At 30.9% G+C, this 14540-nt stretch overlaps 1 protein-coding gene across 1 annotated transcript in view; it reads left to right on the forward strand.

Annotated features, from left to right (window-relative positions):
• The window catches only part of LOC106467692 (Fanconi anemia group I protein-like), an 86531-nt gene that overhangs the window by 51656 nt on the left and 20335 nt on the right, over window positions 1-14540 (forward strand). The window contains exons 9-11 of the mRNA XM_022395893.1: window positions 4646-4825; window positions 5696-5859; window positions 10377-10447. Coding sequence (XP_022251601.1) covers window positions 4646-4825; window positions 5696-5859; window positions 10377-10447 — 415 coding nt within the window. The remainder of the gene's footprint in view (window positions 1-4645; window positions 4826-5695; window positions 5860-10376; window positions 10448-14540) is intronic.

Raw genomic sequence — 14540 nt, forward strand, 5'->3', positions numbered from 1 at the left:
GTGTGCTGTTTATTCATCGTTGAATTTATTGCTAACAAGTCACAGACACCTACTGTAGAAGAATCCTAAGCCCAAGAACAACATAATATATATTTCTACTATTAAGAAATATAAGTAAAAGTCTTTTAATTGACAATTGGCAAAAAACTATGTTTTAAATTCTGACAAACTCTAACAACCGATTCCTATCACATTCATTACTCTGTCATCTGGTAATACTTCTGTGTATGAATACATTTACCTATTTTAATATATCAAGAGTATTGTCACTGAATCACTTGTGCAGCTGTAATAACAATTGTGTAGCATCATAGAGTGCACCTATATCCTTAATATCTCTTTCACATTGCTGGGTTGATGTTTGTCAGTGTAACTTCATCAAAAAGTTCCTTTTGTAGAGAAATGAAGTTTACCTTACAATACACTTTTGAATTTTTCTATATCTCTGCCAATGCCTGATTGCTTCTTAAACTACATAGATTTCCAGTGACATCCTAAATTGTTCATTGCATAGCACCTAAGGCAGTTGCTACTCCTTGTAGTATTAATGTCACCAGAGCTAATTTCTGAAGTAGTTTCAGGCAAATAAGAAATAGTACAGCAAATTCAAAGATTTCAAACCTTTTTTATTTATAGCGTAGATGTGGTTGCAATTTTATCTTTCTTTGTCATCTTTAATGCTTTGGAGACTATGAATAATTTCAACATAGACTTATAAGGTGAAGCAGGTCAAACATTTGCTGCCCTGCCTTGTAATTGTAGCACACTTGAAGTACACTTTACCCTTTTTGTCTGTACTTCCAACATTTGTTGAAATGAATATGCTGTGGTTACAGTGACAACTGATGAAGACAAAAATTTCCCTTGATGATGCTGAAAAAGTTCTTTATTATGATGTTGCTACATTTTGTGCTTTTCTCAATTGCCTTTCTTTCTGCACCAGCATCTTCAGTGCTCTACACCAGTGTGTTTCTCAACCTTTTTTTGCTCGTGGCTCCCTTTTGAGTTTGATTTATCTATGTAGCCCCACCCTTTGTAGATGCTGTTCCTTAGGAAAAAAGTTACTTTATTTCCACCCTGTTGATTTATAATATTATTTTTACAATATTGTATTGTTTTTAAATATTTTGTTTATAACATACTGTTTATTTATACAAATAAAAAATATTCTCTTAATCATCAACATTTTATTCATTGTGATCCTTGGGCCTGATGAACATTTGAAAGTTTTTGAATTTCTGGTTGCAGTGTGGTCAGTGATAAACAAAGATCACCTCTCTTCACAACATCAAGGCAGTTTCGTATTTTTGATAGTAAATAAGTTATCCAACTAAAACCAGATTCAACCAGATAAGATGTGGGAAAAGTTATAAAATACACCTTTGCCTTCTCCCAGAGCTGTGGATACTTATTAGCTATTTCAATACTTATCCGGAAATAATGTTTGTCACATTTGAATCTAGCTTGGGCTGTTATATCACTCTGCTGGTCTTGAGAATCAGTCAAAAACATTCACAGATACTAGACAAACATTTTGATTGTTACTCTAGTACTAGTTGTGTCTGGTAACTTGACTTCTGAGCTGTGGGGGATATGGGGAGAAGTGAAACCTTGATTCAGTTTTAAATATTTTATTGGGGCAGTGAAGTTTTATTGGTCCACTCAGAATTTACTGTGGCCCACGTTGAGAACCACTTCTTTGTACAACCCTTCCATATTCCCTTGCCATTGTAAGTCTGACGTATTATGAATTGAAAGGTTCAGAACAATATCTTCACAGACTTTCTTCAGTGAAGTTTTATTGGTCCACTCAGAATTTACTGTGGCCCATGTTGAGAACCACTTCTTTGTACAACCCTTCCATATTCCCTTGCCATTGTAAGTCTGACCTATTATGAATTGAAAGGTTCAGAACAATATCTTCACAGACTTTCTTCACCAAGTTTAGCAGTTGCTTGCCTGTGGTCAAGCCAGATATATGAATACAAACCAGTCATTCAAAAGGGCAAGGCTGTGCTTGAAGGACTATTTCACCTTTTACTATACCTTACAAATTACCACTGTAACCTCTTCCTTATTGGAGTGTTGGGTACCATGCTCTCTCTATTTTGGAGGATACCTAATGCTAACATATACATAAGGCTACCAACTCTAGCCCTAATGATTCTTCTGTAAGTAAGGTAATTAATATAAAGTTCGTTTTATATCTGATGTACTTCTTCATCTCTGTCATGGTATATGTGGCCATTTCTGATACGTTTTGCTATTAGACGTAACAGTTTAAAAAGAAGACCTGTGAAATTTAACCATATCTGTTACCAGACATCTGCCGCAATCATTTACCATATTTAGTACAGAATGGCGACATTCAACAGCAGCATTATTTTACTGTTGAGCAGTCACCCACATTATGTTTGTTACTTTACTGTGTGATATGCTGCTATTTCATTAGCAACAATGTCTCATTACATTCTTTTAGTCTTTAACAGAAAACCTTTAAGAACATCAATATGTACCAAAAACGAACATGGTAAAGACACTATTCACGTTTTTTTCTTTTTATGTTATAGACTTTGGTTACTTAATGTATTTATACGAACTTATACAACATATTTCTTGCTTAGAGATAAAGTGGTGTCTTCTTTGTTCATCAGAAGTATACTGATCTCAGGCTATAAGGATCAATCTGAATAATCAGCAGGATCAAAGATTTATATACCATCATTCTTTGTTTCATGTTCAGGTGTCATCTGGTAATTACAACAGTTTATTCATTGCTGTTATCAATAGTCATACTTAATATTCATTTTGACTTCCTTACAACTGTATGTATTCTCAGTAAATGTAGCCACAAGTTCACCTGATTCAAGAGCAGAACTAATGGTAGATCCATGTGTCTCTTGATAAATGTTCACAGTCCTATAAAACCAAAACAGAATATTCAGATTATATGAAATTATTATATGTGATGTAACAACCTGTAACTTTAGAATAATAGCAGTTTTTAGCATGAGCATTGTACACTATATTATTATCATTAAATTTGTACCAGAGCCACATGTCCCACTACACAGTTAAAAATAAGTTGTTAGTTTCTAGTCTGCTGATGTTGCTTTTCTCTATTGAAGGATAAATCAGTAACTAAGCTAAGTCATGGCCTTTTGAGGTCTTTGGAAATACCTAAATTGCATCAAAAGCAAGGTGTGGATTCTATGTCACATCACATCATGGCTGTTATTCAGTCAAAAGGTGGCCCAGCCCATTATTAGGTATCATTCTTAATAAAGTGACCAAGCAGTGTGTGTATGTGCATCATGAAAATATATTCCATCTGTAGCCATTAAAAATGTATAATTACCCTACATTCTTGTTATTTAGAATCTGTTTTTACTGAAATTCATTCTTAGTAAGATCTTATTAGTGGTGTTTAAAATTCTAGTCTTGAATATAAGAATTTTTACAACTATGTATTAAATTTTAACTTATGACAGTGGATATGCATGATAGCATGAATTTAGAACTGTAATGTAGCTGAATGTGTTCTTGAAATTATGCTGATTTAAACATTTTTAGATGTTTATGTTGTCAGTCATCATTCAGACATGTTAGTGTAAAATGTATTTATCTGATTTCATAATTTGAATTATTATTATGCATTATTGTGCATTTTTAATGTGATGATGGATTATTCTGTCATTATTCAGGTATTTGAGGTTTGCAGTATATGAACTGTGTGATTATAAGTGTGTAGTGCATACCATATAAGAATTGAAAAAAAAAAAGGCAAACCAAAGCACATGAAAACGTTTGCTTTGAAATGTAAAATGCAATTTACACGTAGTCAAGATGATATAGTTAAAGTGTGAAATTTAATAATTAAAATATTTAGAATAATGAAAGTATGCATATTTAATAGAGAAGACTAGAATTAAAATGTAAAACTCTATGTTATTATGCTCACATCTGCATTAAAAGAATATTGTGTGTGATTATTTCATGTAAGTCTTTAGTAAAGGGTTTAATTTGTATATTTAATGTGATGTATTATAAGCATCTCGTTCTTAAAGGTTGTTTTGATTTAAATGTCAGATTTATCAGAATTGAGTTGCAATTAAGATTTAACTTGGATATAGAAAACTACATGTTAGGTTAGGTCAAGGATGATTCTAAGGTAAGGGAGTACAGAATTGTAATATACAAAAGCCATGGCTGTAAACCTTTCAGAGCTTGGAAATTTAATTAATCTTTATCAAATAAAAACTCAAAATTATATTCAGTTATTGATACTTTAATTATACATTCTACACATGTATGTTAGCAATATGTTTGATGAACAGTTCTCTTTACAGAATGTTTCTACTATAGTAGTTTCTATCATTTCAGTTACTCTGAATTTCCTTCAGTGTCTTTAAAAGAATACATAAAAGTATTAAAAGATTACTTATAATTGAAATCCTCAATATTGCTGAGATATATTCTGCAATCCATTTATTTTTAAAAGGTTATTTTATTTATTTTTAAAGATATTTTTAATGGTAATTTGTTTTTGTGACTGTAACCATTCTTTGCCAGTGACTTCTAAAAGTTACTAAAACACTTTCTGTACTTCCGAGTTATTTCTTAAAATTTTCTTGTTTTTTTCTAGTGATTGTAGTCCTGATCATGAGGACTCACTGACTTTGTTAAGGCAAGAAAAGAAGTTTGTAATCTTCATAGTCAAAGTGGCTGTCCAGAGAATTAATCAGTTCAAGGATAAGGGAAATTGTGATGGATGCGAAGGAAAGAATGACAATAGATTAGTAGAACATTTCTGCACCATAGGCAGGTAAACCGAAGTTCACATAAATTTTAGCTACTTAGTTTGAAAGATAAAATAAAAACTTAGAAAGTGATGACGATGTGGAGTATATAAACCTCCTATCCAAATCTTTCTTGATTTGTTTGAATGTCTGATATCAATTATATTCTTTATTTGACACTGTGCTGTGGAAGAATATTGTTAAGGAAGCCTTGAAAACATAATATTGTTAAATTCAAGATTACGCTGATTTTTGATATTTTAAAATAAAAATGAAATATATAGGTAAAAAGTAGCATACAAAGTGTAATAAACATTAAAAAAGAAACACATATGTGAATAAATGCTTGAGTAAATTTAGTGCTTTTAAGGAAAAATGAATAATGGAATTAATGTTATTTAAACTTAAGTACTGGTTACTTTTGCAATCACACATCTAGTGCTACATAAAATGACAGTGGCCAGTTATGCTATCTGTCTATTTAGATTCTGGTTAAAGATAAGGTGGGAAAGAAGAAAATATTCCAAATAATTATTTTTTCTTCAGTCTTATGTTGATAGTTAATCTTTACTTTTTCACTTAAGCAATTATAGATAAGCAACTCTCCCATTGCCAAGCTTATATTTAGACACACAATAAAAAACAAAACGACACATTTTAATATTTCATTACAAACTTAACCTTGAAACTTTGGAAAGTTTCAAGGGAATACCTTTTTTTCATAGCAGTACAAAATTACAAACTTTCTTGGCAGTGAATGTGTTAAAAGACCTAATTTTCGTACTATTCTTTTCAGATTGTACCTACTAAATTTGATATTGTTAAATATTGAAAAATATTTTCATTATATATGTCTCAGAAATAACTATACAAATATTCTAAACATGGGTTTGCAGGTCACTTTTGAAACATATATGTAAAGATGTTTTGAGTAATACACAACAAAATAAAACAACAGTTGATCCTCTACGGACTTTGTGTTTGGATGGGTTGTCTACTTTGTTCGAAGTTTTTTCATCTAGCCATGTGAACTATTATCAGGCATTCTTGATGTCCTTTGGTAAGTATTTTCCTCTGATATACTTTTGTTTAACTCCATGTTAAAAATGGATTATTTTTTAATGTGGCTTTCATTAAACACTTTGCACATTAAAGTTGGAGTAAAATTTTTCTTATATAAATAAGAATGAATTGCTTTACTTTAATTTTGACTCCATTTAAAATAGAATGAGAAATGACATTTAGATAAAATCCTAATTACATCTTGTATTTTCTCAAAGAAGAAAATTATTTAATATCTTCCATGTAATACATGTAAATTATGAGTGGCCACCACAACCTTAGACTTATCTTTTGGCAGTTAGGAGGTTCATTGTGCAATGATTATGGAATTCTGCCGCTATGAATTATATCGATAAAATTATTGTATTGTTTTTTTTTGGGGGGGGGTAAGTTTGTAACATAAAATGCTAATTTATTGATTTTAAACAAGCATAAACATAGAAAAATATTGAACATGCTGATATTACTTAAATATGTATTACTATAAAGATGATCCATTATATGTGTGTGTGTGTGTTAGCATTTATTGTCCAGAGTTGGCTGGCTTAAGGTACATAATTTTTAATGTGATAACTGGAAACTGTCTGACAGCTATTTTATTTTTAGATTTTTACCCAAGAAGGGGGATAAAAAAGCCCCTGATAGGTCACATTTTTCCTTTTTTTATAGACTTTTGGATTTTAATTTAAAGATATAAGAAGACTCAGAAATGTTCCAAAAAACAGTCACAATAGAAAACAATATAAAACTTCAGCCCAATGCTATGCCACTTCTGGCGAAAGGTCTCAATATTGCTTTAAGTAGAAAACTTACAGGCATCGCCCATCTAGAGATTTTAATATCACTTGAAAAAGCTATGTATAGTGTCCACTGGAAAGAACATCCTAAAACTAAAGAAAGAAAAAAACACCTAAAAAACTCCACACATAAAACTATAGAAAACACAGGTGAAATCTTCAATGTTCTATCCTCTATCAACCAACACCCAATAGGAGATAATCAGATTCACCTATCAATCAGCAATCTCCCATTTGGCTCACAGAAGTATCAACTGCCAAAAACATCAACAGCCACAGAACAAAAGATCTTCTTCCTATGGCACCAGATAAAAAATATCCTAGCTACACATGAAAATCATCAAGAAAAAGATAACATCTCACCAGCAGAAAAAGCAGCTATAAAAGAGCTCCCAACAAATGACAATCTGATCATAAAAGAATCAGACAAAGGGAAAGGTTTTGTAGTCTTAACCAGAAACAGTTACCAAGGTAAAATAAAGGAACATCTCCAAGACACTTCCATCTATGTAACATGAAACAAAAATCCAACAAAGACAGTTGAAGAAGAAGCCTGAAAGATTCTTAAACATTTAATAGAAGAAAATGCTTTGCTGGAAAATTTTTAATGGAATTAAAATCCTCCCATAGCCATATGCCTGAACTATATGGAGTTCCTAAAGACCATAAACAAAATTTACCTTTAAGACCCATAGTGTCAGCATATGACTCTGCAACAGAAACCATATCCTGGTTACTTAATCAACTGTTTAAACCGTGTTTAAAGTATGTTCCATCACACTTAACCAATACTAAAGACCTATTAGAAAAGATGTGCTGACTCCATTTTATATTCCTTAGATGTAATCACCTTGTACCCATCCATACTTATAGAAAAAGGCATAGACAGTATCATTAACTTCACATCTTCACTTGATCAGCACATTTTTCCAGCGAACATCATGTTAGAAACCATATGCTTAATGCTCAATTTTGTCCTATACAACAGTTATTTTAAATTTGGTGACACTTTCTACAAACAAAAGAAAGTAGTAGCAATGGGTAACAGAGCAGCAGTCACATTTGCTATAATATTCATGCATACACTAGAAACCAAAGCCCTTGATACATATAGACAAAAAACAGGTTTAATACCACAAGTGTGGTACGGATACATCGATGATATATTTGGTATTTGGAATCATGGAAAAGAAACACTACAGCAGTTTTCTATTTCCTAAACAACTTCCACCCATCAGTCAAGTTCACACTAAAACTATCCAACACAGAAGGATACTTAACATTCTTAGATGTAGCCCTAAAAATCCAAGACAGACAGATATGGAGCCCCATGCATAACAAAAAAATGCAAGAAGCTGATATTTCTCCATTACAAATCACACCACCCAGAACGAGTCAAAAGGGGAACAATAATAGGAGAATTAAAGAAAATAAATCAAAACTGCTCCATGAAGAATGCCATTCAAACAGCACAAAATGACTTTAAGACATTACTAATATGAAACAGATACCCCAAGTATTACATCAGCAGTTTTCATATTGCAAAAAACAAAAACATTGCAACAGCAACAAACCCCAAAACAGAAAAAACATACATGAAAACACCCACAATGAACATTCCTTTCATCAACAACACAATCACAACCAAAATTCGTAAAGCCATTAAACAGTCTCAACTGACAATCAACATAATGCAAATAACAGGTAAAACAGTGAAAGAACTATTAGTTTACTCTTCATTCTCACAAACAAAATGTGTCAAAAAACAATACTACCTCAGATAAAATGGGGCAGGACAAATGTAACACATCAAAGATGTAGTCTGTCAAATCATTTGTAATATATGTGGAGATGTATATGTAGGAGAAACCAGAAGGCTTTTGCAAATGCGCATCTCAGAACACATATATGTATGAGCAACACAAAACTGCTCCAGCAGAACACTTCCTATACAAACATGGTACCCCAAACACAGAAAATCCATTTAAAGTTTCTATCTTACAAACAACCAAAGATTTTAAAGAGAGGAAATATATGGAAGATATACTCATTAATGAAAAAAGTCCAAAAATGAACGGACAATTGGTTATACATATAATTAAACCACCATTCAAAAACATATCATATCAATACACTTGACACTGTTACTTTCAATTTAACACTTGTGTACTCTGGAGTATCACACAGTCTTACAATTTGTTTTTAACACTACTTATAAACTTTGAATCCTTTCCATGTATTATTGTCTCTTAGCAGCTTCTATTTTCTGCTTACATATTTTTTAGCTAATCATAAAACATATTGTAGTTCTCTTTATTTTTATATCTCATAGTTATATATGTCATATGTTAGTATAGCTGTATAGTTGATATTATAACTATACTATAATGTTAGAATGATAATGAAATAATTATAATAATTTATATATTGTTAGATGCACGTTAGGGCAGACTCAAGAAACAGAACATTACAAACAGTTTTATAATTTAACGACTATTCTAATATCAAACAGTTGTGTATATTAAACCTGAGGAAGCTGCAAAGGCAAAATGTAGGTTGAAAAAATTATGCATATTTGGAGTGTAAGAGTTGTATTTTTCTAAACTTTTTTATTAAAATGAGTCAAATACTACCTTCCACAAAGCAGGGTGTACAATTAAAATCTGCTGAGCTCATTAGGGATTTAATAACAAAAGAAAAAAGGAATGGGAACATTATCTGACAATGTCCATTATATAGTTTTTGCTTCCTTAATGGGTACACTCAGCTTTTAGTATTAATTACTACTAGTACCAAACTAATCCACTTCTTCCAAATAACTAGAAACAAAAAAATAAATTATGTTGAGGTTTATCACTATTACACTTGTTTAATTTTTTACTACGATTATGAATTTAAATTATGAGTTTTCTTTAATAGTATATGTACTAAAATATACTGAGGTTTGTCAGTATCACATTTGCTTACTCTGTGTTGATTAGTACTAGGACTATTGAGGTACTTGTTTACACCTGTACTGCATAATGCATTAGCATACAAAATTTTAGGGCCTGGAAGGACCTGATGGTTAAGGCACTTGACTCCCAATCTGTAGATCATTAATCGCAATCCTATTACTGATCATGCTCAGATTTTTAGCTGTGGGGATGGTAAGATATGACAGTTAGTCCCACTGTTTGATTAGAGTAGCCCAAGAGTTGGCAGTGGGTAGTGTAGACTAGATGTAGTCTAGAGGGAAAGCATCTAGTCTATACTACCCACTTTCCCTCTAGACTATCACTTCTAATATAGTGATGGCTAGTGCTGATAGCCCTCAAGTAGCTTTGTGTGAAATTCAACAAACAAACAAATATTTATTGTTGAATAGTTTTTATTGCAGCTATTATTAAAGATGGTTATATCTCAGCAGCATCACTAAAGCTCATTCAAGATCATTCCTTGCAGGTGATGTTCTGTCTGTGGAAAGCCAATGTTGTATTCCTGGAGTTACTGTTCTTGTGACAACATGCAGAAAGATAAATAATCTGTAAATTAAAAATATGCAACATTAAAAGTATTATAAATAATACAGTTTCTTAGTGCTTTCAAGATCTTATTTGGGTGACAGTTTGTTTTTAGTACAATAAAAGTATTACTATTCATTTTTTTTAGTTTACACTAACGTTTAATAGCTTTGAAATTAACATGTGTTTTTTGAATTTATTAATTTGTAATACAGAGAAGGAAGGAAAAGTAGAAATAAAAAATCTGGAAGAAGACCTGTTGAAAACTCATCTCAATAACTTTCAGGTATATTTTGATCCACCAAATAACCTTTTATTAAAAACAATTGATCTGATATATACTTCCTTACAATATTTTTGTATATTTCTTTTGTTTTAATATATTTGTTGACCAAAATTTTGAAGCATTTAGGATGGGACTTTCAGTATGTCTTATTTCTTTTTCTGTGAAGCCAGGTATGACCTAGTGAATAAGATTATGGACCTCAGGTATGATGCTGCTAAGTAAATTTACACTTTCAGCTGTGCATTGTAAAATTGAAAGTAAATCCTTTTATTTGATTCATATATGTGCAAAAATTCATATGGCAGCAGGTGCTGCTATTTTCTTATGGCCAGTAATATATAATTATTGATGACTGTACCTGAATAACCCTAGGGGTCTCTAACTAGGCTGTTTAGCCATTCAGTTGAAAAAATTCCTAATTGTCTTTTACTGTGAAATTATAAAATTTGTATATAGCTAATTTAGATTTTTAAAGAAAGCAGTAATAAAATAAAATTTGCTGGAAACAAAATCTAAATAAAAATTCTGTTTCTGCTAGATTATGCAGCAATCAGCTATGTGTAGATTATTGGTTTGGTTTGTCTCTTTTAGCTTTCAGCTACTTCATTTTGTAGACTGAGGCAAAATTTCATGCTCTTTACATGATACAGGATTGTTCAGTAAAAATCTTGTTAAAGACCTAGCTGTAAGTTGAAATGTGAATTTTAATTCCAAAACAAATTTATAAATTAGCATGAAGTGGCTTCAATATATATATAGTTGCTTAGCAGAGAGAAACAAATCAAAAGACTGAAATGCCAGACTTAAAACAGTAGGATGAACAAAACTGAATGAGCATGCTCTTTACAAATTAAAATAATAGCAGAAAGGAGAACATTATCATGGTTAACATGCAATATATACAGTGAAAAATACTGAGGGACCAATACAAATGTGAGGTGCATTTCTACACAGAATTGATGGTACCCTTCCTGCTGACAAGTACAAACAATTTATTTATATCATTCCATCAGGAACATGCTCTGTTGGGCAGAGATTTATCTTCCAACAAAACAGTGATTCCAAGCATGCAGCAAATGTGATGAAATGGCCTGAAAAGAAATAGAAGCCAATGTAACATTCGCAATCATTGCTTGGCATGCACAGAATCATAATGCGAACATTATTACAATTGTATGGGTTTATATGGAAACTAAGAAGTCAAATGGCAGCTAAACAACTTGGCTGAATGGTGTCACAATCATGGCTTGACCTGCACAAAGTCCTGATATGAATATTATTATGATTACATGGGCTTATATAAAAACAAAGTCAGATGGCATCCAAGAAACTTGGATGAATTGTAGAGAATAATACATGACATTTGGAACCATATTTCACACTCATACATTGATAAACTTAATAGTAGTATATCAACAAGGTGTACTGCTCTGTTTAAAACAACTTCAAAATTCACGGTACTAGTGCATTGTTCTGAATATTTGTTTTTCTTTTGTATTTTATGTAATAATGTATTACACTAATGATAAATTGGCCATTTATTTGCAATTACTCATTGTTTGTGACTTCATTTTGTGTATCACCTTTGCATTGCCATGATTATTTCCAATAGTTTATATTATCTTTGAATATTTGCACCTTAGTCCAGTATTAGTGAAAGTACATTACTGATTGATAGAGCTGGGCAATAAAATCAATTACCTATGAGCATCGATTATATCGATTAGTGTCATGTAAGATAATCGATTATCTATGAGTATCAATTACAATGATTATTGTCTTATAAAAAATCAATTACTTATGAGCATTATTTATATCAATTAGTGTCATGTAAAGTAATCAACTAATGTCACGAAAGTAATCAACTAGTGATTCCAATTATCTAATTGGAGTTATAGTTAAATCAATTAATGTCATGAAAATAATCAAGTAATTGAAATGAGTGTTTCTGATTATTCCAACTATTGAGTAATTGAAATATTGCCATTATGATTTTTCATTATTATTTTCAATCAATTAAAGTTTTTCAATTTAATTGATTATTGTCATAGCTCACAAATATAATAAACTAATTGAAGTTATAACTTCTGATTATTATTATTTTCTATTACTCCAAGTATCCAAGTAAATGAAATAGTCACATTATGTTTGTTTGTTATTAACTCTCAACATGGGCTCAGTCAATATGGCAAACCATGTGACCTCTTTGTACTCGTTTAAAGTCTTTATGGACTTAATACTTCTAATTTTCAACATAGTGTGTGTATATCTTCACAAAATTTGGCAGTCTTTCATTTAACATTATAATTCTTTCACATAAAAAAAAATCATATTTTTAGTGGAGTATTTTTAATAAACAAAAATAAAGATTTGTCTATGAATATATTGAGTATTTGTTTTGAATAGTTTGTGTGCAAAGTGATTTTCATGTTAAGATTAAAAATACTTTTCTTCATACTAAAAATATCAAATTTCATTTGTGTAATCTCTAAAACCTCATAAATACATTTTAAATGTTTCTTTTCAGTAAATCTATATATTTTATCTATTATTATCCTTACCTTAAGTCTATACAAGGTTGGTCAATTTGACTGAGCCCATACCTCTCCCCCCCCCCAAAAAAAAACAACATCAACAAAAAACAAAAATCTAAATTACCTTCTTTTTCTTTCTAGAATGACTTCAAATGTAGCATGAAACTACATTCATTCATCCTAAGTACCTTTAAACTCATAACAGTATACAACTATTTATTATTAAATTTTATTGTTTTATTGCCTTTTGAACTGTGTCTACTATCTGCTGCGTTATAAGTTATAAATCACTTGGGGAACATGCAGCTCACGTTATGCTATTGAATTACATTAATCACAAGCTGCTCGAATGCATGCCTCATGAAACATTTTTATTTTATTATTATTTATTTTACCTAATCTGATTTTAACTAACGTAAAAAGATCCCTATTTTTACATTTTAGTTACTTTTATAATAATAAATAAAGAATAAACATGAAAAATAATAAACAAATTACTTACCCGGGTCTTCTTTTTTCTTGCTGTTGATTGTCGATGATACTTAACCCTACTTTTTTTATACTAATGGTAGTAATTCACTAAATAATTTTTATTTAATTAAATAATGCACCAGAAAACATAGAATAATAACATGCAAAACGTAGAGAACTTCCCCTGAGACTCAAAACTTTTTTGGCTTTCTAACTATGCAACAAGAGCCGTTACAAATGCATCCAAGCTAGTTGATATGTTTCCCACAGGAACAAATCTTGTACTAAAAGAGGAATTGACAATTCTCTGTTCAGAAAACAATGTAATATAATACGTCATTTGATAGAAGAAAACCTTGGCTCTCTATTGTTATAAATAATATATTATTAAACATAAGAGAGAACTATTAACAAATCCTGAAAGAGAGGATGTGACAGGTGGGTGGGTGGGGCAGGAGGGGTTTGATTTTCTATTTGATCGCTCTGTAACCAAACAAGATTGAAAGCTATAAAAATTATGGTTTATCTGAGCAATGATGATTTTATAGTGAGTAATTTAAGTTTAATTTTGTACTTTTTGGAGGGGTGGTAGATAAAATAGAGAAATAAAAAATGCCTAGAAAAAATGTATCGTGTGTCACACTATGGGAAATTCAGGATTTTTTAAAATATTGCCATGTATAATTAAGAACTTAAAACTTACATGCTATTAAAATATGGATTATTATCTGAGAATTTATGATATATTAACTGGCACAACTTAAACAAAAAGTAGTTTAATAACAAGATTACGACACTTATGATATACAATATTGTTTATTGACAAAAAGGGGACATGGATAAACGTTTCGGAATTCTATCAGATTCCATCTTCAGTATCTAAAGCAGAATAAAATGAATTTACATCAGTCTTTATACATTTTCAAAGTACAGTTGCTAAACATAATGATAATTAAACAAATAAAACACTAAACAGTAATCATGGGGAGAAACTACAGCAATAAAACCCGCCGAAAAAAAAGAAGGGTAGAATCAGTAATACGAACATATTAAAAAATGTATAATTTAAATGAAGACTGCATGTTGTT

The sequence above is a fragment of the Limulus polyphemus genome, unplaced genomic scaffold (assembly GCF_000517525.1).
Source record: "Limulus polyphemus unplaced genomic scaffold, Limulus_polyphemus-2.1.2 Scaffold2707, whole genome shotgun sequence".
NCBI classification, from domain to species: Eukaryota; Metazoa; Arthropoda; class Merostomata; order Xiphosura; family Limulidae; genus Limulus; species Limulus polyphemus.